The 24,907-nt window shown below is 43.4% G+C and overlaps 1 protein-coding gene across 1 annotated transcript in view; it reads right to left on the reverse strand.

The window, feature by feature from the left end:
* Positions 1-606: 606 nt before the first annotated feature.
* Positions 607-24,907, reverse strand: part of LOC117452222 (transmembrane protein 132C) — a 279,729-nt gene continuing 255,428 nt past the window's right edge. Inside the window, exons 7-16 of the mRNA XM_034090728.2 lie at positions 23,308-23,513; positions 19,139-19,202; positions 18,713-18,844; positions 18,282-18,359; positions 8,366-8,428; positions 8,154-8,282; positions 6,151-6,279; positions 5,659-5,958; positions 4,265-4,539; positions 607-4,009 (exon numbers count right to left, since the gene is read on the reverse strand). Coding sequence (XP_033946619.1) covers positions 3,382-4,009; positions 4,265-4,539; positions 5,659-5,958; positions 6,151-6,279; positions 8,154-8,282; positions 8,366-8,428; positions 18,282-18,359; positions 18,713-18,844; positions 19,139-19,202; positions 23,308-23,513 — 2,004 coding nt within the window. The 3' untranslated portion in view covers positions 607-3,381. The remainder of the gene's footprint in view (positions 4,010-4,264; positions 4,540-5,658; positions 5,959-6,150; positions 6,280-8,153; positions 8,283-8,365; positions 8,429-18,281; positions 18,360-18,712; positions 18,845-19,138; positions 19,203-23,307; positions 23,514-24,907) is intronic.

Here is a 24,907-nt window from a genome sequence, read left to right on the forward strand (position 1 = left end):
GTTGTGAATCAAGTGGCCCATGGTGGTGGTGGGGTTATGGCATGGGCAGGCGTATGTTATGGACGACGAACACAGGTGCATTTTATTGATGGCATTGTGAATGCACAGAGATACCGTGACGAGATCCTGAGGCCCATTGTTGTGCCATTCATCCACGACCATCACCTCATGTTGCAGCATGATAATGCACGGCCCCATGTTGCAAGGATCTGTACACAATTCCTGGAGGCTGAAAACATCCCAGTTCTTGCATGGCCAGCATACTCACCGGACATGTCACCCATTGAGCATGTTTGGGATGCTCTGGATCGGCGTATACGACAGCGTGTTCCAGTTCCTGCCAATATCCAGCAACTTCGCACAGCCATTGAAGAGGAGTGGACCAACATTCCACAGGCCACAATCAACAACCTGATCAACTCTATGTGAAGGAGATGTGTTGCACTGCGTGAGGCAAATGGTGGTCACACCAGATACTGACTGGTTTTCGGCCCCCCCCAATAAAGCAAAACTGCACGTTTCAGAGTGGCCTTTTATTGTGGCCAGCCTAAGGCACACCTGTGCAATAATCATGCTGTCTAATCAGCATCTTGATATGCCACACCTGTGAGGTGGGATGGATTATCTCGGCAAAGGAGAAGTGCTCACTATCACAGATTTGTGAACAATATTTGAGAGAAATGGTTATTTTGTGTATATAGAAAATGTTTTAGATCTTTGAGTTCATCTCATGAAAAATGGGAGCAAAAGTGTTGCATTTATATTTTTGTTCAGTGTATTGTGCACCTTGTTAGACACATTATTGAAACAATAGATATCTGTGGTAGTCCATATTCAGCCTCTGTTTTGGATTGAAATATCTTCACATTTGGTTTAGTTTTCTTTCTAAAATGGATCTCTTGGACACAATAGCCTCAAGCTATTTCAGGCTTGATGAACGAACTGCTTCAATTTTTACATCTCATGACAGAGGTAAACGGATTCCTACCCTGTACAAAAACAAGACCTCATTCAATATGTTAAACAAAGACAGGAACATTATTAGAAAAATAACCAATAAGATCACTTTCACATTGTGGTGGTAGATAGTTTGGTAGCACTTTACAATAAGACTACCCTTAATAATGGTTTACGAATAGTTTGTAATTCATTTATTAATTAAGTTGTGAACACTTTATAAATCATTAATAAGCTTTTATCAGACATGCGATAAACAGGACAACTGTGACCGGTTGCTTGCCAAATAGTGAGCCCACATTTATCTGTACTGCTAAGTCTTATATTGGCTACTTAGCTTACGTTGTCTTCTTTATCAGCCAGCATCCTTGGTATCTGTTGTTCACTGAGTTAATTCTCGCTAGGTAGCCAATATAAGGCTTAGTCATCTTGCCAAATAGTGAGCCTGTGTTGATGTATGAAAAGTATGTTAGAACTGGTTTATAAATGGTTCTTAATGATTAATAAAGTGTTTACAACCTAATTCATAAGCTACTTATAAACCTTTTATTAATCCTTTATAAGGGTAGTCTTATTGTAAAGTGGTATCGATAGTTTTGTGTACCATATTTGCACTGTAAAATGTACAAAATATCACTATGTTGTTGGCTAGTGATCTGCAATCTTATTCACAAGCACTTTGAAGCATGTTTATTTATCTACAACATACAGTGTACTTTGAAACAGTAACACATTTATAAATAAATATTGCAATCTTAACAATCTTACAATTCTCCTTTTTTATGGTCAGTTCTTTATGACTCGTCACCTGAGCTTAAAGAAGGTGAGGCAACCTCTACCTGTTCCGTCTCCTTCCTTTCACTTGTTCTTTTAATGTGCTATCATTCACCAGCAGATCTGTTTAATATTTGCCCTTGGGCTTTTTTTGCCCTCCTCACCCCCTCAAATGTTAATTTAAATAAATAGATATTTAGGAGAAAAAATAATCATATATCCTTAAAATCTTAATAAATCTTGGAAATAAAAAGCTACAATTAATATCTTCCAAATTGATGGAAAAACATAATAAAAACTATTTATAAAAAAAAAAAAATAGGAAAAGAAATACATAATTATTTTCAACAAAACAAACATGTTTTATGTACCAATATCTATGTGACTGTTTGTGTCACTCCACTTGGTATTGTAATGTCATTCATTATATCCTGTTAGCTCCATGTAGGAAAGGGTCTATCTTGTAGCCATCCTGGTTTCTGTTTTAAATAATCCTCATTATTAAGAGTTCGCTCGGGCTTTGCAAAGCCCAAACAGCCTCTGTTTTGTATGAGACACCTCAGTCAGTCCCCTTTTAGTTCACAGAGAGTATTTCACTGTAGACTGCAGTTCCAAAAGTGTCTAATGCTGTCCAATCACAGACAAGGGGAGGGGCCTGGGGATGATGCGATTGGTTGTGAACACAGGGAGAAAACCTTCATTGGCTGGAAGGTTTCACAAAAAAAGGAAGTCAGCCTGAAATATGGCTAATGTCATTTCCTGTTTGTTATTGTGCAGGTTTAAATGCCTCTGTCTTGGATCCAAGGGAGAAACAGTCTTTTGTATTTCACATCATCATCCAACTCTTGAAACATTCTGTTGTTTGAGGAAATAGCATGATGGTATTTAATGCTGAATGGCAGCCCCCACAGGTGTCCGAAGGTATGGTTGAGTACTTGGAATATATATATTTTTACATGATACATTTCATTTATGAGCAATGCCAAAAGAAAATGGGTCACATGATGGAACAAAAACAAACAGGTAGTATATTTGATGTGCACTTTTTTTTCAGCAATCATAATCATCAGCAAACTTGGTAATTCATGATTAATACTAGATTTATAAATGATAAATCAAAAGCCACAGTCAATGCTGGCAATACATATGATTACAAATACTTCAGAAATGATGCTCTTACCATCCTTGGTCTAAATGTATAGTGGCATGATAATGTTTGTCTAATAACATACCCTGAATTTATTGTATAGCGCAATGGTTTACTAGTATTCTGAAAATAAACACTTATAACCAATGGTAACTTTATTATTGATTCTTACACTAATATTTTCACAAATATATAATAGATTATAAATTAACTCATAAGGTGTATTATTGTTTGCTACCATTGATGTCAGTTTAAGCAAGTAATGACAGTATGCTTTCCACAGCCAAAAGGGAGCTAAAGGTATGCTTCCCCTTCACTGTCCATTCAATAATCTTCTAAACTCTTGGCAACACTTCGAGTTTCATTTACTGATCTCATATTCCTCCCTGTCTCCCTCCCTTCATCCATTGCAAAGGCATTACAGGTGAATTGTACTCATTGTCCATACTCCCCCTCCTGCACTCATCCTGTGCCCCTCCATTGCTCTGTCCCTTTCCCATCAGTCACAGATTGTCTTGTAGCCTCTCCATGTAGGTTCTGATTTCAGACTGACCCAGGTCCATATCCTGGCACACCCACTTTATGTCATCCTCACTGCCATTGGTCAACATGACTGAAGAGTTGGTGTATGGGCCACCCCCACCGGAATTATCATTTGGCAGAACGGTGGCAAAAGACGTGAACTGGACGCGTTTGCGTTTGGCAGCTGCAACCGCATCTGCAGCCGTAGCCCGGGGGGAATTATTCAGATGCTCCCCTTGGCAAGTGGATTTTTTTCCACTAGTAGGCATTGCAGAAAGGCACTGATGTGGTTCTGCAACAGATCTGGGCAGGGTTTGTCCATGGGCGATGCCACGATGTCCCCCTGGACCACCTCTCCCACTAATGGTTCCCATGCCTGAGCCCACGCCCATCATCAAGGTGTTGCCAGCCCCGTTCAGGAGGTATTTGTTCTCCTCGTATCCTCCCTCATTCCTGTCAATGATTGTGGTGCACTCGTCATGCAGCCCGCCCTGGCATTGGTCAGAGTGGTCAGCTAAAAGGTCAGCCTCATTGCCAAGCCACACCCAGTCATGGGCGTGGTTCATGTTGTCTCCCACCTCCAGCACAGGGACCTGCTTGTGACGGTATCTGCAGATGAATGATAGAAATTAATCAAAGGCTGAACATGAAGTTGAACCAACCCACTGACCTTTCTTACATTTGAGCATGCAATATATATGTGGTATATACATATATGATATGACAATAAACCTTTGAAAATGTAACATTTAGAATTGAAAAAATAGAAAATGTAATGCCTTATGTCTTAATCCACATACTTTTTCTGCTAATTTTCCTTTAGATTATAAAACAATTGAGTCCTCAATTATCACAATGTTTTACCTGAATGCAAAACTGACGCAGTTGATGAGGAAGACCAGTATTGCCAGACAGAATACACCCAGAAGGGCATACATTCCAATCTCCAGGTCCGACAGTCCTCTCGTGGTCTGAGTCAGCTCACTATCTCCAGTGCCTGGTACCTCCACCTCTGCTGGGTAGCTACTGTGGTCCCCGGCCTGGCTGGGACCCCCACCCCGGCTGCTGCTGCTGCCTCCACTGGCAGCTTTGCCACCTGAAGCACGGTGGGTTACTGTGCTCTTGGTGGTTGTGCTAACCTGAATAACAGAGATTAACAGTTAACCACAACAGTTCAAAATAGAGTCGTTTGTTTGTTCATTATACTGTCCATCACTGGTTTAGGTTATATTTGTTAGATTCTCTATTGGTAGTTTGGTATATCGTTTTTGATTTGTTACAATATTTATGCAGATACATATATTTTAAAAGCAATATTTTATAGGTTTTTACTTAAAGTAGGTATTGATAGTGTGCATTGAACACATTTACCCCTAGTTTCCGCCGGGTCCGTCTGCGGCGCGTTACGGCGGCGTCCGCAAGGATTGCGGCCACTCTAGTTAATGGGTGCTATTCCACCAGACGCGCCGCGTTACGGCTCAGAAGCGTCCCAGAAGCGTCTCGTCGCTGGGCTCCGCTCAAAATAGGATTGAAGTCTATTTTTCGACGCGACGCAGCCGTAAGGTAATGTCGGGCAGGCAGGAAGTGGAACGTTCAGAGCATATACTGTATAGCATATATATATATATATATACACACACAAACTCATTTTGCAGACCCTATCCCTCCGTAGTCGTTTAAGTAGGAGGAGAAATGCCAGCGTTCTCCTCCGGTTTACAGGCACTGTGTAAATTATATATATAGAATAATTATGATGATTTTACCACTAAAATACAGCAACACATCTTTGATTCATGTCGTTTATAACTGGGATATTACAATTATTATTAACTTTGTCTGTACAAAGTAGTCTGTCCAGGACATATGCTCAAATTAACTGAAACTGCGAGCCGGCAGGCAAGACGCTCCGCTTCTGAAATGCTTCTGAAACGCGCCCGGTAGGGTATGACGCCGGAGGAGGCCGGACCAAAACCGCGGCGCAGCCGTTACGCGACGCAGACGGACCCAGTGGAAATTAGGGGTTAGAATACTTTGGAATTAAATATAAAAGAGTAAAAAGCAGAATATTTCCGTCTACTAGTGAGATTTCAGATTGATATTTTACTGATAATTCTGCCTGTCAGCGTACATGTCATTCACTTCCTATTAAGATACATAAGAATGCAGTCTACCATTTAGTAATGGTGCAGAAAATTACATACTTTACATTACTTTATCATTACATTTGATTTTTCTTTAAATATTTTTGTAATCCCCACCTTCCTCATTGCTCCTTCCTCTCGATCCACAGCTGCACTGTTGGATTTCCACTCTGCTCCATCCTTTGCTTGGTGCTCGCTGGTGCTGTTGTCGGTCCCTGCTCCGTCGTCCTGTCCACTTCTACCCATCACACCCTTCTCTTCACTTTTTGCTCCAAACTTCACTACCACATTACCAACTCCAGATGCCAGCACACTCTTCCTTTTGGACTTCTGACAGGTCTCAGAGATGACCATCTCCACTCGAACCAGGGCTCCCTGTCCCTCGCCCTCTGCCACTACAATAGGCCAGTGTTGTTCCTAACAGAGTAATGAGTCGATGTTAAGGTACACAGACACATTTCTTTGGGCAACATCATGTCACTTTTGTCACGTAACGGCAAAGTGTTTCCTGAAAATATCCACCAGTCAGACTTGCAATGCTTGTTTCTGGCACATTTTACACAGCTTTGAACTATTAGTCAGACAAATAAAGTGTCTAATGGCTCGTACCTGATTGGTTATGGAGATGACACTCTCATCCAAGGACACAGCCGAGAGAAGAAAGTCTTTTGGATCATAGACGTCAAGAGGAGTCACTGAACCATCACTGTACTGGATCCAGGAACTGATTGCTGCTTCCTGAAATATATATCACATACATCTTGTAAAAGTGTATTAGACTAAAGACTACAAACATGACCTTTACTTGGCAACAATTGCTATGAAAAAGGTACTATTCAAATCTTCGAAAAGCCAATGTAGTATTGTTAAGGGATGGACAATTTTTCTAATGGGTCTATGAGTGGTACCTACAAATGACAAACAGACAAAGTATACAACTAGCTTGTAAAGCATTTAGCAGTTAAAGAGCCAAATACTGTATGTGTCTTAGTAAAAAACATGTTTGGAGGCAGGTGATTCCAACAATAGTTGGCCTGGTCCATTACCAACTTGATTTTCCAATGAGCTATAAACCGTTCTCACGTAACAATCAATCACAAAAGACATTCATTGGAGTTGAGAGTATGATATTTTTGTTTTTTTAAATATTTCAGCGGTTTATGTTTCTATTGCCATGCAAAAATGTTGTTACTCTTGGTGATAGCCAGAAAGAGAGGCACCTACACTCCCATCCATTCACATAGCACACACAAACAAGAATATGTACATACTGAGAATTTTAACTCAACCATTTCCATTTGTGCACAGTAAAAAAAAAAAGGCTGACATTGTTATGGTGCCTGTCTCCACTCCCTATCTCTTGTATCACAAAGTGAACAAATATTTGGAAGATGGCATTTTTTTCATTTCATTTTTTCTTCTAGCAGTAGCTAAACCATAGTAGTAAAGCAGAGAATGTATTTTTCTCTTCTTGTCTGATTGTGTCTCACTAATTTCCCTAGATAAAGCCCGTTGCTTTGTGTAGGTATAAAATAACCGAACCTCCCTACAAAAGTAATTAAGCTCCAATGTTAGGAACAACACTCTTTCTCTCCCTATATTTTCACATTAAATTGTAATTTTTGTTCCCCCCAGTCTCCTGTTTTTTATTTCTTTTCACCCTATTCTCCCCCTTCTCCTCACTTTCCCTCTACATCATACACAGCGTCATCTTTTCCACAGGTAATGGTGAATGATGGAGATACAAACCGACGGATTGGAAAAGAAAAAAACAAATTAATGTTTGAATAAAAGGCAATATCAGATCTGAATTTTCATCGTAATTTGCTGCTTCTTATCCAATGAGCCCATGGATAGAAATTGTAATGTGGGGATTTGTTTGATAAAGTACAAAAAAAGGAAAGAAGGGAGAATGGAGAAGGGAAGGGAGGGGAAAGAGGATGTGAGGGATAATAGCTTGAGACAGTCTGAGTAAATAACCCTATAATGTGAATAGTTGTATAGTACTGTAATTTGATAGCCTTAAACAATATTCGGTATGCCTGCAGGTTGTTCTATAGATAGTGTGTGGTTATGCATCGAGTAAGAGCAGATACAAATTGTATCGTAATGTTAATTTATAATTTTCATTTTGTTGACAAATATAACATATCTTTGTCATTTGTGAATTCAATTGTGCATTGTCAAAAAAAAGAAGGAAATGCCTTCATGTGGTTCTAGCTAAGAATAAAGAGTATTGAATGTACTGTATACCTTAAGGTGTTTGTAACTGTAGCTAAGTAGTGCTATAGCCTGGAAGTTAACACACTCCTAATTAGAAACTGATCACGGGAGAGATAGCAACTATGTGATGTTCGCAGCACAGAATTACTGTTTAACTTCCATGATTACAACCTCGGGGGAATTACTGTAGATGGAAACAGCTTAAGAAGTAATCCATCAGTGTGGTGTGTGTGTGTGTGTGTGTGTGTGTGTGTGTGTGTGCATGCGTGTGTGTGTGTGTGTGTGTGTGTGTGTGTGTGTGTGTATGATATATAGTATGGATGGGGCTACTGTGATTTGTGTGTGTGTGTCTGTCTGTCTGTATGTGTTTGTTAGTGCACATCTCCTACCTGTTTAGGTGTGTGTAACAGGTCTGTTCCTGTAGTTGTAAGCTGTATAGCCTGGTAATTTCCAGGACTTGCTGTCATACTGATGGACAGAGATGCAACCAGCTGGACTCCCAGGTCAGTGATGGTCACCTAGAAAAAAAAGAGAATATCTTAAAACATACCGATAAAAGAGACCAACATCTTAAAAACATAAAACCATTTAATTGTGTTACCTTGTCATCCAACACAGTCACAGTCTTCTCTGCCAGGATAGAATCCGACAGTGGGGAAAGAACCTGCAACAAAAGATCACAAAGCGGTGATTGGTTTTAAAATGACATTCATTAATGTTATGTTGCCTTTATAGACGCACAAAAGCAATTTTGTCAACATTTGAATTTGTAAAAGGCTTTTAACAAAAATGTCATTCATTGGCAGTTTCAAATGTTTTGCTCTAACATCAAGTGTCTGCTCAAGGAACATTCCTAAACAATACACAAGTTCACCAGCTTCAAAATCCAAGTATAATTTACATTACGGTGAAGTGGGTTGATTGACAAGTGATCGAATGTAAGCTTGTGTTTGAAAAGGTTGCAAAATTATAACAATGTTAACAACCAGCTCCAGTTGGTCATGGTAAATGAAGTATAGGAAATTAAGAAGTACAAATAAGGTAAACTCTGAACGACAGTACAGGAGCAAGGTACATTTGAAGAGATGTGTTGTTGTTTCATTGAATATTATCCTAAAGGTCCCTTATTATACTTTTTTTCATCAATATATTATAGGTCTCAGAAACAAAACATGTCTCTGAAGTGTTAGGCTGAAATACCAAACAGATCATGCATTGTAGCATCCCATAAACCCCTCTGTTTCAGCCCTATTTCAAAAGTGCTGATTCTCTGTCTGTTACTTTAGATGAAAATAAGGAGCCACTCCCCTCGCCCCTCTGAGAGATATTTGGTTAAGAAGAACACAATGGTGCTCTAGGAGGAGATTCAGGTGATAAGGTGTGTGGGGGGGGGGGGGGTTAACTTGACTATTGACTATTGACTATTGACTAATGGTCACACAAAAAATCGTTATGACATCTTAAAGTGGCCAAAATCTTATCAGCTCATTTTCAGACAGGTTTTTATATAAATGGATCAGGACAAAAAGAGAGCGAATATTTTCTCCTGAAACTTTCAGAATCTCTTCACACAGAGGGGACACATGTTGATGTATAAAAGACATGAAAAAGTGGATTTTGCATAATAGGTGACCTTTAAGGTAAAAGTGAAGTGTGGCTTGTGGCCACTAGACTGGCAGTATACGCATAAGCTAGGAAACTAACAGACTCATAAAACACACAGTCCTGAGAAAGCTGACATTACTTTGTTTAAAAAAATATATATATATTACAGAAAAACTGCTTCTATTATATCACATCTCTGACTAAATGTAACACACGCTAAGTAGTGGAAACACACACACACGGACACACACAGTGTTTGTGTCTGCCTGCCAGCTGTGCTTCAATGTCAGCATCCAACTAAGACAATTTAGCATAAACAAAACACAAGGCCAAAACTAAAGAACCAAAAAGTGAGTGAATAAACAAACAACAGAGAGAAAGTGTAAGCGACACACTGGTAGCAAACTTGAGATAAATAAATGGAGTAGGTGTCAGAGAGAGAGAGAGGCAATGACAAATAGAGGAGGACAGAAAGTGAAAGAGGGAAGAAAGAAGGAGCGCATAAGAGAGTGGGGTACAGATGATGGAGAGGGGGAGCAGCAGGCAGACTGTGATAGAGATTAGGAGCCCTGTGCTGTAGTGTGCTACTCCGCCCGGCGACAGGAGGACAGGCAGATCTGATTGGTGTACAAAGAAAATCTCTCAGAGAACATGTCGGGGCGTCAAACTCAATCCCACCCTCAGCGAGCTAACAAAATGCAATGATTGACAGCTGTGGGATTGCTCTTCAAGACAGGCAGAGAATAAGAGGGCGAGACAGAGAGACAGGAGGGAGAGAAAGAAGGGAGAGACAGGGAGGTGGGGAGGAGGTGAAACTCTGGGAGACGAAGCTGGGGGGTAAAATTGAAATGTCAAACTATCAAATGACGGCTGTCGTCTCTGGCATCTCAATGGGAATGCTGGGTAAACTCTCTTTCCTGGCTCCCAAACAGAGCACAGCTGTCTGTATGCGTGCATCAGTGTGCATGGGTCTGCGTGCATGCAGCATTGGGACGGATGCAAACACACACTCAGCTTTTCCCCAAAATCCCAAGACAAATCTAGATAGATGCACAACACACTCTTACGGCCCCTACACACGGCGGCGTGCGTTGCCGCTTCAACGCTTCTGCCCATTCACTTTGAATGGGGTGACGTCACGATTTGCCGAACTGCATTGTGGGAGCAAAGCGTGGCTTCTCTTGCGGTGCTCGCTGCAAAAGTAGAGCAATGTTCTATTTTTGCCGCCTCGATGGAGGCGTCAGCCAATCAAATCCCGCGTATGCAAATCTGACAGTACAAGCACTAGCCAATCAAACCGCGTGTATGTTGGGAGAGCCAGACCGCAGTTATTTCCCATATCTCAAAAAATGAAGGAGAAAATGATCGTGGCGATAGGGAATCACCCGGTACTCTATGACCAGTCCCTCTTTACATACAGGGATACAAACCGGAGGAGCCAGGCATGGGGGGAGGTGGCAGAGACAGTGGGTGAAACTGGTAGGTTTTCGCCTGTTTTGGGGAGTTTATATCCAGTGTACTTCGTTTGAATGGACAGCTAGCAAGCATAGACAGTATATTTAGCCAGCATGGATGTAGCATGAATGCTTTGCTTTGTATGTCCGGGGCGGGACATTCATGTGATTGGTTGCTGGTCGTGTTGCTCGCGTTGACTCCCCAAGCTCAAGACACGCCCACCGCCAAGCGGCAACGCACGCCGCCGTGTGTAGGCTCCGTTACGGTACGTCCACACAGCAGCTTTAAACAAATCTTCCAACGCTTCCAACGCTTCTCTGCCCATTGACTTTGAATGGGGATGACGTCACTTTGCCTCGCTTTTCGCCGAACTGCATTGTGGGGGAGCGAAGCGAAGATTTCCAGGATTTTCAGGATTGAAAAGTTGAGCAATGTTCAACTTTTGAAGCTGAGCTGGAAGCGTCAGCCAATCAAATCCCGTTTATGCAAATCTGACAGTACAAGCGCTAGCCAATCAAACCACGTGTATGCTGGGAGAGACTACGCAGGTAATTTCCTCATATTCCAAACGAGAAATTACGGTAGCAAATCACCCGGTTCTTTACGACCAGACTATTTACCGGGATACAAACCGGAGGAACCAGGCATGGAGGGAGGTGGCAGAGACAGTGGGTGAAACTGGTAGGTTTTCGCCTGTTTGGGGAGTTTATATATATATATATTGCTCGCATAAAATCCCCAGGGTTTTTTGCTTTGTATGTCGGGGGCGGGAGATTCATGTGATTTGGTCGCGTTGCTCGCAAAAAATCCCCAAGCTTTCAGACACGCCCAGCTCCAAGATTTTCAATCTTTTTTTAAGCTGATGTGTAGACGTACCGTTAAGAGCAATCATGCAAATGCAAGCACTTAGAGTGACATGCTAAATCATACAAATAGAGTTTATATATTGTAACATGAAATATAGAGATGATACAAATTAGGAGAGCATAACAAAATATGACTGTGACATATTTGGATTTTTCCCTCAGCTCAGATATATGAGAGTAAAGCAGTAATGTTAGACAGTAAGCCACAGGACTGTCCTCCACTGTCACACTCAGTTACAATGGGCCGGCTTATTGGAATGCAGTGTGTGTGTGTGTGTGTGTGTGTGTGTGTGTGTGTGTGTGTGTGTGTGTGTGTGTGTGTGTGTGTGTGTGTGTGTGTGTGTGTGTGTGTGTGTGTGTGTGTGTGTGTGTGTGTGTGTGTGTGTGTGTGTGTGTGTGTGTGTGTGTAATTGCTGAACCTCACACTGAGATGTTAAGGCCAAATCTGACAGTTAATTGTGGCTAATTGTGTAACAAGCTAGCAGGCAAGGCTTATAACTGCAAGAGAGGAAGAGGAGAGGAAGAAAGAGAGAGAGGATAGTATTTTCATTTCTGAAGGGCTTATAACTGCAATGTGACTAGCCATTTTATTCTTTATTTTCATATATTCACATGTTTTCAACAGTCTTCCTCTGGAACTCTTTTCCAAAAAGTGATGCATGCATATTGGATATAAAGTGGGTTTCATAAATGACTTAAAATACACATTCAAGCACTGCTCCTCGGGTGCTTTAAAGCAGCGGTCGCCAACCTTTTTTGCGCCACGGACCGTTTTAATGTCAGACAATATTTTCACGGACCGGCCTTTAAGGTGTGGCGGATAAATACAAAAAATAAAATGATACAACCAGCATAAAAACTGTGGTATTTTCATAAATATAATATTAAACGTGAATCCACTGTGTACTCGTATGCAACTTTATTATCAGCGACCTCGGAACATCGCACCAACAACATAACATGAGTAACATCCTCTCTGCCCCCTAACACTCTCTGGTCGCTATGGTAACGTTTAAACATGCCTTCAAAATAAGATACAACACAAAAACAAATATAAAGTGCATGAAAAATACAGCTCACCATAACGCTAAATCAGTGGGAGCCCTGAGCTTGTTTCTCTGCAACGAGACGGTCCCATCTGGGGGTAATGGGAGACAATGACACCCGAAGTGTGTTGCTTATGTCCAGTCTACTCCGTAATTTTGTTTTGGTTGCTGTCACTGCAGAAAATCCCGCTTCACACAAATAGGATGTCGGAAATGGCAACAGGGTTTTCAGTGCTGTTGTGGCGATCTCAGGGTATTCTGCCGTGACTTTAATCCAGAACACCGGCAGAGTTGTTGTCTCGAACATACTTTTAAGGCCGCCGTCATTTGCGATCTCCAGCAGCTGATCTTCTTCTTGCGTAGACATGCTTGATTCACCTGGTTTGTTGACAAATGGGTCGCAGATCCATTCCTTGGCAGTTCGTGGGTCTTTTGTGGTTGGGAATTAGCGCTCGAACTCTTTTAAAAGCAAACACAGGTGATCATGCACCATCTGGGAGAATGAATTGCCCTCAGGAATTGCTTCTGTCCTTCTTGTTCATGCTTCAGAGTGGGCTTGGTGCGCGGGCATCACCTGTCGCGATAAATCCATATTTTAAGTAGGACTCCTGGTATTGTCTGTTAAATGCAGCTTTCTTTTTCTTGGAAGTCGTAGGCTCTTCTTCTGTCTCCTCACTGGGCCTTTTCCCCTTCGCAAAGAAACTTTCCAAAGATGTTTGTTTTTTACTCATTTTGCTAGCTTGTGGGTTTCATTTTAGCACCAACGGATTAGCGGCATTGACGGATGTAACAGAGGGAATCCGGTCAGTTTTCAAAATAAAACATTGTTCAAACTCAGATAATAAATAAAACGGAAATAATGTAATGTAGCGCCAGGAAAAGGGAGTCGGAGGCGGTGTATTCAGAACGGAGTTCCAATCTTTATTATCCATTTAGTTATAGAGAGGTCAACACAACGTCTGCTCTGCTTAACGAGCTAGCAGGAATGAGGGCTAACTCTACAGGTGTTCCCACTAAAAGGTCCGTGTGGCAACACAATAAGAGAGGTGAATTATGTCCAATGACGTGTCACCACACAAGCCCCCCCAGAATTCACGTATAAACAAAATCCGTATGGCGGGGAGGAACAATCCGCCTGCCCCCACGAGACCTGCGCACCGGAGTCGGTACAGCGACCTCCGCCCGTGCGGCCCCTGACAGAGGAGGGACCGGAACAAAAGGTCCACACTCCCTGACAGGAATCAAAGCCGGGGGTCGGCCCCGTCTCGGCGGCCGAGCCAGCACCACCGGCCGGTCCACGTCCAAGTGAGCAGCCTTCACCCGGTCAACCGAGACGTGCTCAGCCTTACCGCCCATGTCGACCACCAGGTGTTTTTCACCGTGTTCCAAAACCCGGAAAGGTCCGTCGTAAGGGGGCTGCAGGGGGCCTCTGTGTGCGTTGTGAGTCGTGACGGATGAAGACGTGCCCAGCTGAGCGTAGCTCCGCGGGAACTTGAGACCCCGACGCACCGTGCTGAGTAGTCGGGACTGGAGCGAAAGCCTCCGCCGCGTCACGCAGAAAAACTCGCTGGGCCGTGGCAGACCAGGGAGCTGACGCATTTGGGAGGAAATCCCCCGGAACTCTCAGCGGCTGACCGTAGACCATCTCCGCTGTAGAACACTGCAGATCTTCCTTAGGTGCGGTCCTCAGGCCCAGCATCACCCAGGGCAGCTTGTCGACCCAGTTACCGTCCGTAAGGCCGGCCTTGAGGGACGCCTTCACGGAGCGATGAAAGCGCTCGCAGAGGACGTTAGCCTGAGGGTGGTAAGCGGTAGTCCTGTGCAGCTTGACCCCCAAACCGCTTGCCACAGCGTTCCAGAGCTCGGACGTGAACTGAGAGCCCCTGTCTGAGGAAATGTCTGACGGGGTGCCAAAACGACAAACCCACGTTGCAATGAAGGCCCGGGCAACGTCTGCGGCTGATGTCGAAACGAGCGGAACTGCCTCCGGCCAACGGGTCGTTCTGTCCACCACGGTGAGGAGGTAGGAAAACCCCTGAGAGGAAGGCAACGGACCCACCAGGTCAATGTTGACATGATCAAACCTCCTCTCAGGCACCAGGAAACGCTCCAACGGGGCCTTCGTGTGGCGGTGCACCTTAGCGCGTTGACAAGCCACGCACTCCCTGGCCCAAGTCCTCACATCCTTTTTCAGCCCATGCCAGACGAACTTCGCGGCCACCAAGCGCACCGAAGGTTTAACGCCGGGGTGTGATAGGCCTTGCACCGCCTCGAACACAGAGTGCCTCCAGCTGGCAGGGACGACAGGCCGCGCCAGGCCCGTGGAAACGTCACACAGGAGGGTAATGCCCGCGTCGCCGAACACTACGTCCTCCAAGCGCAGCCCCGCGCCCTCCACCTTCAGAGCCTGGACGCCGGGATCTGTGACCTGGTCCGCCGCCATGCGAGTATAGTCCAGGCCCAACTGGACGGCACCGATGACGACTCTGGAGAGGCAATCAGCGACCAGGTTCGACTTGCCAGCCACGTGCTTAATGTCCGTAGTGAACTCTGATATGTAGGACAGCTGCCGCTGCTGACGTGCCGACCAAGGTTCCGCCACTTTTGACATGGCGAAGGTGAGCGGCTTGTGGTCGACAAACGCCGTAAATTCACGGCCTTCCAGCATGAAACGGAAGTGCTGCACGGCCAAATAAAGTCCAAGGAGCTCTCGGTCAAAGGCGCTGTACCTGCGTTCCCTGGGCGTCAGCTGGCGGCTGAAAAAGGCGAGCGGCTGCCAAGCGCCCTCCACCCACTGCTCGTGCACTGCGCCGACCGCGTAGTCCGACGCGTCCGTGGTGATGGAGATGGGAGCCGTAGATGATGGGTGTGCCAGCAAAGCCGCCTGAGCCAACGCGGTCTTGACCTCAGCAAAAGCGACGTCCGCCTCTGCTGTCCAGTCGATCGCCTGGACGGGGGTCTTGCCTTTCAAAGCTTCATACAGCGGCCGCATGATGTGTGCGGCCCGGGCGATGAAACAGTGGTAGAAGGTCACCATCCCCAGAAACTCACGGAGCGACCGGTCTGTGAGCGGGCGAGGAAAAGCCGCAACAGCGGCAGAGGTGTCGCACCGCCCTTGTTGACGCGGTGCCCCAGGAAATCAATGTCAGACACCCCGAACTGGCACTTTGCCGGATTGATGATTAATCCGTGTTCGTTGAGCCGTGTGAAAAGGGCTCGGAGGTGGGACAGGTGCTCCTGCACTGAAGCGCTGGCGACGAGTATGTCGTCGAGGTAGACAAATACAAACGGCAGGTCCCGCAGTACCGAATCCATCAGGCGCTGAAACGTCTGAGCGGCATTCTTGAGTCCAAAAGGCATCCGCAGGAACTCAAAAAGTCCAAAAGGTGTTATCACTGCCATCTTGGGAATGTCCAGGGGGTGCATGGGCACCTGGTGGTATCCACGCACCAGGTCCACCTTGGAAAACACCCCTGTACCGGCCAGATGCGCCGAAAAGTCCTGAATGTGCGGCACTGGATAGCGGTCAGGCGTAGTGGCGTCGTTGAGTCGGCGGTAATCCCCGCACAGGCGGAACCCGCCGTTCGGTTTGGGGACGACGTGCAGGGGTGAAGCCCAAGGACTGTCAGAGCGGCGGACAATGCCCAGGCGCTCCATGGTTGCAAACTCCGCCCTCGCCACAGCCAGCTTAGAAGGGTTCAACCGCCGGGCCCTGGCGTAGACAGGAGGTCCCCCGGTAGTGACGTGGTGCTCCACGCCATGCTTAGTGGTAAGCGCAGAGAAGGTGGGCAGCGACAGGTCTGGAAACTCGGCCAACAGTCTGAGAAAAATGTCTGCCCCTGACAGCGAGCCCGACAGCTCGTCGTACGCTGCGCTGCCAAGTGTGCACACGAGGGAAGAAAATGTCAAGGCATCAATCAAACGCCTATTCTTAACGTCCACTAGGAGTCCATGAGCACACAAAAAATCCGCTCCGAGGAGGGGAAAGAAAATCCCAGCTGAAACGCTGTCCTCCGATGCACAAACACATAGGCCTCACGCCGTACGTGCGAATGAGACCGCCGTTAGCCGTCGTCAATCGCGGTCCGTGCCCTCCCCGGGTGACGTCTTCACTCGACGCGGGAACTACGCTCCGTTGAGCGCCCGTGTCACACAGAAACAGGCTCCCCGAAACGCTGTCGCTGACGAAGAGGAGCCTGCACGTGCCGCCGACGCTCAGGGCCACTACCGAGCGCCGGCCCCTCCGTTTCCCGGGGGTTTGTAGCTGCACGGAGCAATGCACTTCTTCGCCATTGTCCCGAAACGTGCGTGGTAAAAACACTCTCCGGTGTCTCCACGCCGGCTCGCCACAGCCGTGTCCGGCCCCCGCCATGCTTTCTTGACTGCAGATGGGCTGCTGCGCGTCGCGGCTAACGTCTCTGCACCGGGCTGTTGTGTAGCCAGGAAAAAACGATCCGCTTCCTCCGCCAAGGCCCGCGGCTCCGTGGCAGGCGTGTTGGCCAGCGCCGTCTGGACCCGGGGAGGCAAGTGACGCAGGAAAATCTCCATGAACAAAATCCGGGGATCTTCCCCCCCTAGCAGATTTAGCATTTTCTCCATTAGCTGAGATGGCTTGCTGTCTCCCAGGCCTTGAATGTCAAGCAACTGGCGGGCCCTCTCCTTAGCAGATAAGCTAAATGTCTTAAGGAGAAGGGCCTTAATCGCCTCATATTTGCCATGATGTGGGGGGGCTGCGATGAATCCCACCAACCTGGACAACGTAGAGCTGCCCAGCGCTGTTACTACATGGTAGTATTTCAGGTCCCCGTCACGGACCTGTCGGCAGGCGAAGTGCGCCTCCACATGTGCGAACCATGCCTCCGCGGCGTGCTCCCAGAACTCCGGCAGCTTTACGAAAACATCGCGTTCAGCCATGCTCGTTAATTTTCCGGAAACTTTCTCGGAAACGTCAGGGTCACCAGTGTAGCGCCAGGAAAAGGGAGTCGGAGGCGGTGTATTCAGAACGGAGTTCCAATCTTTATTATCCATTTAGTTATAGAGAGGTCAACACAACGTCTGCTCTGCTTAACGAGCTAGCAGGAATGAGGGCTAACTCTACAGGTGTTCCCACTAAAAGGTCCGTGTGGCAACACAATAAGAGAGGTGAATTATGTCCAATGACGTGTCACCACAGTAAGTTATTTATTTTTTCTCTGCGGCCCGGTACCAAATGACCCACGGACCGGTACCGGTCCGCGGCCCGGGGTTTGGGGACCCCTGCTTTAAAGTACGTTAATGGTGCACCATAATGTGTCTAGTTACACCTACTCCTTTTGATTAGAAGATGGATCACACTTTGAAACCACATGAGGATTCTTTTTCATTGAGTGTTGGGCTCTTTCATTTAATATTGTATTCTTAGTTTGAGATTAGAAGGTGGATATACACAGCTTCAGTAAGGACAACTGGTTGTTGTCTGGGATGATAAAGCCAAATAATTAAAAAAAATAAAGTGAGAGGGAACAGACACATGTTTAGTTAAGAGAGTGGAACAGAGGGTAATCACCTGTATAGTGGTAATTCCCAGGTCCCGTCCGATCAAGATTCTTCCATCTATCAATCTGGCAATGCGAGGATCTTCTACCTGTGGATCACAGAAACAGCCACCACAATTAATATCATTTGTTCATTAATAACCATGAGGCTTTGCAATGCATTAATCTTGGATTTGTTTTACATGCAGTGGCTTGTGCTTGCTTTTATTCAATACGCAAATCAAGGAACAGTTAAAGTTAAGGCCAACATTTATGAAAACATACAGTATAGCTTCTATCCCATATGTTTTTTGAGAAACTGTATACCAATCTTAGATATGAAGTGGTATTCATTTTCTCATCCGACTCTTAGAAAGCAACTAAGTACTATTTTAACAATTGTTGATCTATTCCTATAAGGAACATTTGGTATTTGTACGTGTTTGTGACAGAAAAACATTACCTTTAGCTGGTCGTAGACCAAATGAGTAATATCAGCTTGCCAGTCCGCACCCAACATGAAGACCATCTCACCTCCGGGGTCAGAGGGTTCTGCAACAAAATGAGTGAGGACTCGCACCAAGGCGTACTGGTACTGAAAGTCAAGAGAAAGTTCAAATTAGACTACAATTCCTAACAAAAACAAGGATTCTTACAGTACATCTTGTTAGCCTGTGCGTTAACAAGATGTATGAATTGAATTGAATAGCAATAAATGACACAATAATTAAGTCCAGTATCTTAAACCAACTAAAGCTAAGCATAACACCAAGTCAGTCACATGTTATACTCAGTGGTCGTACAGCTCTCACCGTCTCTCAGGGATATTAACTTTGTAGAAAAGGATTAAAAAACTATTTGTGTGTCATGAAACCAATTACAATATTACCTGTAGGGTGCAGCCTTTGCCCTTCCTCTCATCATCCTCATCATCTTCGCTGTCTCTGGTAGGCCTTAGGAGAAAATAAAGATAAATATGACAGAGAGGACAGAGAGAGAACGAGAGAAGAGAAGGTCAGATTATCTGGTAATTAAATGGCATTTTTATACACTAACCTCCGAGGTAATGTACAGTAATAATCCCAGTTTCAGGTTGCACTCTCAGTCAAACAAATACACACTTTAATCTAGCTGCAACACCTTTAAAACCCCATAGTTGTACCAAGTGAATTTGCTGGTAAACGTTATATTTAATTTCAAATGTAGCCTAACTGGCCTTGTGATTTATTCTTTGTTAATTAATTCTGCGGAAGAGTATTTCTAAAAACCTAAACTATTGTAACTTCTCTAAGCTCAATTTCTCTTGCTAATGGATCCCCAGGTCACCTTAACAAGTGTACACTCTAAAATGGCACTTCTCTGTACTGAAGTTACTGCGATTGTTTTTTTATGGTTAAAGCCATGATCACAAGGCGAGGTGTTAATGTTTTTTTTTTCAAATAACCAAATAATGGACTTAATGGAAAATGTTGAATGAAATGTTTCATGTTAATGAGAAGGTGTTTAAAAGAGCCAACATATTTTCCACAGTAAGTATAGAGTGTTGTCTAAACACAGCAATGAAACAGCTTTTGTCTAGGGTGTATACCTGAAAAGGCCTCTTTCAAGCAGAACATTTTTCTATACTGGGAGGCTGACAGGATTTAGAGTTGAGTTTTGTCTTCTGTCACTCTTTTCCAGGGTAGTATATCCTAAAATACTGAAACTTTGCTTGTTCCTTTAGTGCTTTCACCTCCCTATATTGGACCTGTTTCATCTTTATATGTTTCTGTTTGACCCTTTCATCAGCAAAAAACTAACCAAAACAAAGTAATCATCACTATGCAGATGACATAGCAATCTATACAAATGTTGTCCTGCTATTATAAGCGTTGTGGACTCCATTTATTTTTTTATTGTTTTACTTCTACTTTAAAAATAAACTGAATTATTGTCCTTATTGTGGGAGTTCCATGGAACCAGCAGTAACACTTGCATGTGAAGCCAAATACAACCAACACACACGATAAAAGTAACACAATTGCAAGTTAATTTAGTAAGGCACTTCCGCATAGGCTTCACACATAGAAGCTTGTCTCCCAGTTGAATATGTGTCTCTGTGTGAGAGTGTGTGCCTAACAGTGTGCTGGTGTCTCAGCAGCAGGAGCAAGGGGAGGTGTGTGTGTGTGTGTGTGTGTGTGTGTGTGTGTGTGTGTGTGTGTGTGTGTGTGTGTGTGTGTGTGTGTGTGTGTGTGTGTGTGTGTGTGTGTGTGTGTGTGTGTGTGTGTGTGTGTGTGTGTGTACACGGGTTGGTGGCTATCTGAGCAGAAATGGCGAAATTGAAAAATAGGTCCAGCATAACAGAATGGAAGGGCAGCAAGATGGGGAATAGAAACAACACACAGTCATACACACACTCAAAGAACACACACAAGCATACACCAATGGAGAATAGACGCCGTCAGGCATATATGCAGACAGAGAGGACACACATACCATGTTCTTTATAAACGAAGAAAGAAAGTGCACATGCATATTTAAGCTGATGTTGAACGGATTGTGTGCTACACGTTATTATGTGTACTGTTATTGAAATCTGAGCCTGAAGTTTCCCCAATGTGACTCTGAATTTCAGTTCAAGAAACTGAGTTGGAGGCTATGAATTTAAATGTGGCAGCGTCTTACACATCCCTTCTCTATGTTTAAGTTACGAGTTGCTTATATTATTTAAAGCGCCACAAAGCACAGCTGAAACCAAATGTAGCCTATGTGGATTAGAAGTTTGTCACATGCTTGATGTGTGTACTGCTACATCATGGCTCCAACCACAGGGGGAATACACGACACAGACTGTGAAGGATAATAGGAATACAAGTAAAATAATACAGAAATTAAATAAAAAGAAAATGTTTTATTTAATAGTGTATTGAGAATCACAGGTTACATGTGCCATTATTTCCCATTAAATAAAGTATGTGAGAGAAAAATCTTTGTTTATGAAGTTAATACATACTTCAAATACATTCTCTTGGACGTGCTGAAACTGAATCCCTAAATAAATATATATTTGTTCCCATTATCAAAACGTAATATACAGCTCAATTAAAGTGATTCCATATCACAAACAGACACTGCAAATACAAGTCAATACAAAAATAGATAAACTGTAGAAAATGTATATTAAATGGTTAAGGAGTTCTTTAAGTTAATACATTTCTGATAAAATCAATATTTTTAAATATAATATTTACTATATTTATTTGAGATTGTATACTGCAGGGTAGACAAAGAATAAATGCCCTGAAGATATTTCCACAGTTTATATACTACGGTTTCAGTTTATTGTCCTGCTGCGTATGAAATTGCAGAAATTAGTGCCCACACACATGCTCAAACACACACACACGCACGCACGCACGCACACACACACACACACACCAACATCATGTAACTGATCCACCCACTTGCATTGTCTACCTTTCACAGAGAGTGTGCATGTGTGTGGGTGTGTGTCCGTTTAAATGACTGATGCCTCATTCAGGGCAATGATGCTAAAGCCATAATAGTTGTCATCAGTATAGCCTGACAGGCCTTGACCTCATATGAAATTATAGACTAGCTGGAACTGTATGTGCTCTCAACTGCTCCATTCAATAAGCACTATATCACACGCACACACGCACACATGCACACATGCACACACACATCAAGACAAAGGACACTGACATTCCCACAATGCCTTTGTTTATTCCTTCTTTTCTCCCTCAGTCAAAAAAAGAAACACACACACACACACACACACACACACACACACACACACACACACACACACACACACACACACACACACACACACACACACACACACACACACACACACACACACACACACACACACACACACACACACACACACACACACACACACACACACACACACACACACACACACAAACACACACACACACACACACACACATTTAAAGGTGTATCATAAAACAAAATGACCTGCAACACTGACTCATACATTCTCTTTATATTCTTTCTTTACACATCACAGGCTGAAGTGTGTATTCCTTTTGTGGAAGAAACAACATGCATTGCCTTCTTTCAAGTGCATGGACCAAGAGCTGTAGTTAAAGTTGAGAGTATATCTGCTTTCTTGTTGTGTTCTGCTCTCATACATCTCACACTTTATATTATAAGTACAACTCCTTTATAATTCAATAACCTTGGTGTAAAAGTCAATCATGTTTATTTTTGTTATTTGAATAAAAAAAAATGGTAAACTCAGCAGATGGATGTTTGTATAATCTTTCATGATGTTACAGGTGAATGCTTTGGTGTGGCCTTGGATCAGTCAGTAGGGTTCCTAAAGTGTTATTAAAGGGCACTTCATCCACAAAACTAAAGAAAATATTTACATTGTTACCAGCTTTTCACTATAGGGACAATCAGACTATTTCAAATAAATCAGCTTGGACGATGTATTGAACGATATTAGTCTATTGCAGATATATTAGCATCGATAGCAGTAATGCCAAAAATGTGTTTTTCCACCATAAAGCAAATACAAATGTATTTCTAAAACACCCCTCTAAACCATGGGCCACACAGACTTAAACATGCTTTTGTAGCACAATTGTATTTGGCCTAAAAAACACACCGGTTGGGCTCTTTTGAAGACTGCCAGCAACTGTTCGATATATAAATAATACAAGAAGATGATCCATCACAGGCTTCCAACCCATTGACAATGACTATTGATAAATGATGCTTCCTCCTTCTCTAAAAAAGTGAAGCAAAGATATCCATGGTGTTCCAAAAGAGAATGGCCAACCTTACTGTCAGTGGAAATGTTGCTAAGCTACTGTACAGTAGATAGCAACACCATTAATGGATGAACCACAGATATCCCGTGTAGATATTACATTACATTTCCTTTTGACATTACTAATCTTTGCATATTCTTCCTTTGGCGTCATTAGCAGAAGCTTTCAGTCATGACCTTACACCCTCATCTAGATAAGATTAGATATATTTCTCCAAATACAACACTGGCCCTTTAAGGTCATGTACCTCTTGTTGGTGATGATGGGTACCCTCCAGCCTTTGACCTGGCTCAGCTCAGTGTCCGACACGTCTATCTGCAGAGGGAGCTTGGGCACCCACACGGTGAGCTGCAGCGTGGCAGAAAGGTGCAGGTAGGTGAAGTTCACCGCCAGAGACTGCCGACCGCGCATTTCTTTACCGTTCACCAAGACCTGGTTACAGTTGGGGGAAACCTGAGAGGAGGACAAGATGAGAAGAAGAGGTTTAGTTTGGGACACCGTGCATGCAGAGGATGATATTTCCATGTGATGTCACACAGACTTAATGTTTTCCCTCTGAAACAGATGTGTGGCATTCCTTGAGCACAGACTGGAGCAAGTTTCAACTTTCATGCTCTTTCAGCTAAAAATATATTTTGTCACTGATTGCTTCTAATTGTATGCATTGCGTAAAGCACTTTGGAACACTGTTTTGCCAAATGCTCTGGAAAGAAATGTTAATAACATGCCTCTGAAGCTCCTTTCTGCCACAACGGTGGCATTTTGGGTTTGGTGATTACCCAGGGAGCGTATGACCTCCACCAATATAAAGCAATGTTTTTAATTTGCAGCGTTTTAAAATCAGTAAATCACATAGTTTTAAGACATTAGTATAATTGCTTTGAACACATAAGCCCACCCACGAGAATACTGCCAACCTTTTTACTGCATTTTAAACTGTGTTTCAATGGATCTAGGAGAAGAGGAATATTATTTAAAATAATAAGAGGGCAAAAAGCTATTAATTTACATTTGTCAACACTGATATACATTACAGTTTCATCCAAACTGTGGGCTCATTGTTAACAGTAATTATACAGAGTCAAAAGGGAATATTTAAAGTTATAACAGATGTTAAACCCTGTTGAACCATACTGTAACCCCACAAAACATTATATACTGGTATAAATCATATCTTCTACTTTGGGATATAAATATATATTGTATACATTGTCTTGGTTTAATAAAGATGGTAAGTAAGTATTGATTTCCAGACTACAAAAATGTATTTTCACAGTTCATGTACACATAGTGCCTGCCCAAATACAGTTTGTCAGACACAAAAAGGACACAACAAATCAAATGAAATAATTAGATATTGTCTTAAATATGAAACTCCCCAATCATGCTGTGTTGAAAAATAAAAAGAAGATAATAATTAAACAAATGACTATAACAGTTTGAGTGTAAAGTCTTTATTTTGTTTAGCTCTTGTTTTCCATAGACAGTAAAGTCTGTGGAAAATTGTAAGTGTCTTGTTAATCTGAACAAAAATAATACTTTTTAACAGCACCGAGTTTGTTTTCACAATTATGAACATGCAGATATCTAGTTAGAACATTGATACACAAAGTCAATTGATACTTAGGTGCATAACATGTGTGCAGACACTGGATTATTATGCCTGTTTTTCAAGGGGACAGCACCCAGACAATCTGACAGGCAAAACAACGGAAAAGCCAGGATATTAGTCGGTTTCATTTGTTCCCTTTATCTTGTCTGACTGCGTGACTGATTAAGATGACACACATCCAACATATTTTCCACACAATGGACTCAAGCAGGAAGGAAATAATAATAAACATAGG

This window comes from Pseudochaenichthys georgianus, chromosome 9 (genome assembly GCF_902827115.2).
Source record: "Pseudochaenichthys georgianus chromosome 9, fPseGeo1.2, whole genome shotgun sequence".
NCBI lineage: Eukaryota > Metazoa > Chordata > Actinopteri > Perciformes > Channichthyidae > Pseudochaenichthys > Pseudochaenichthys georgianus.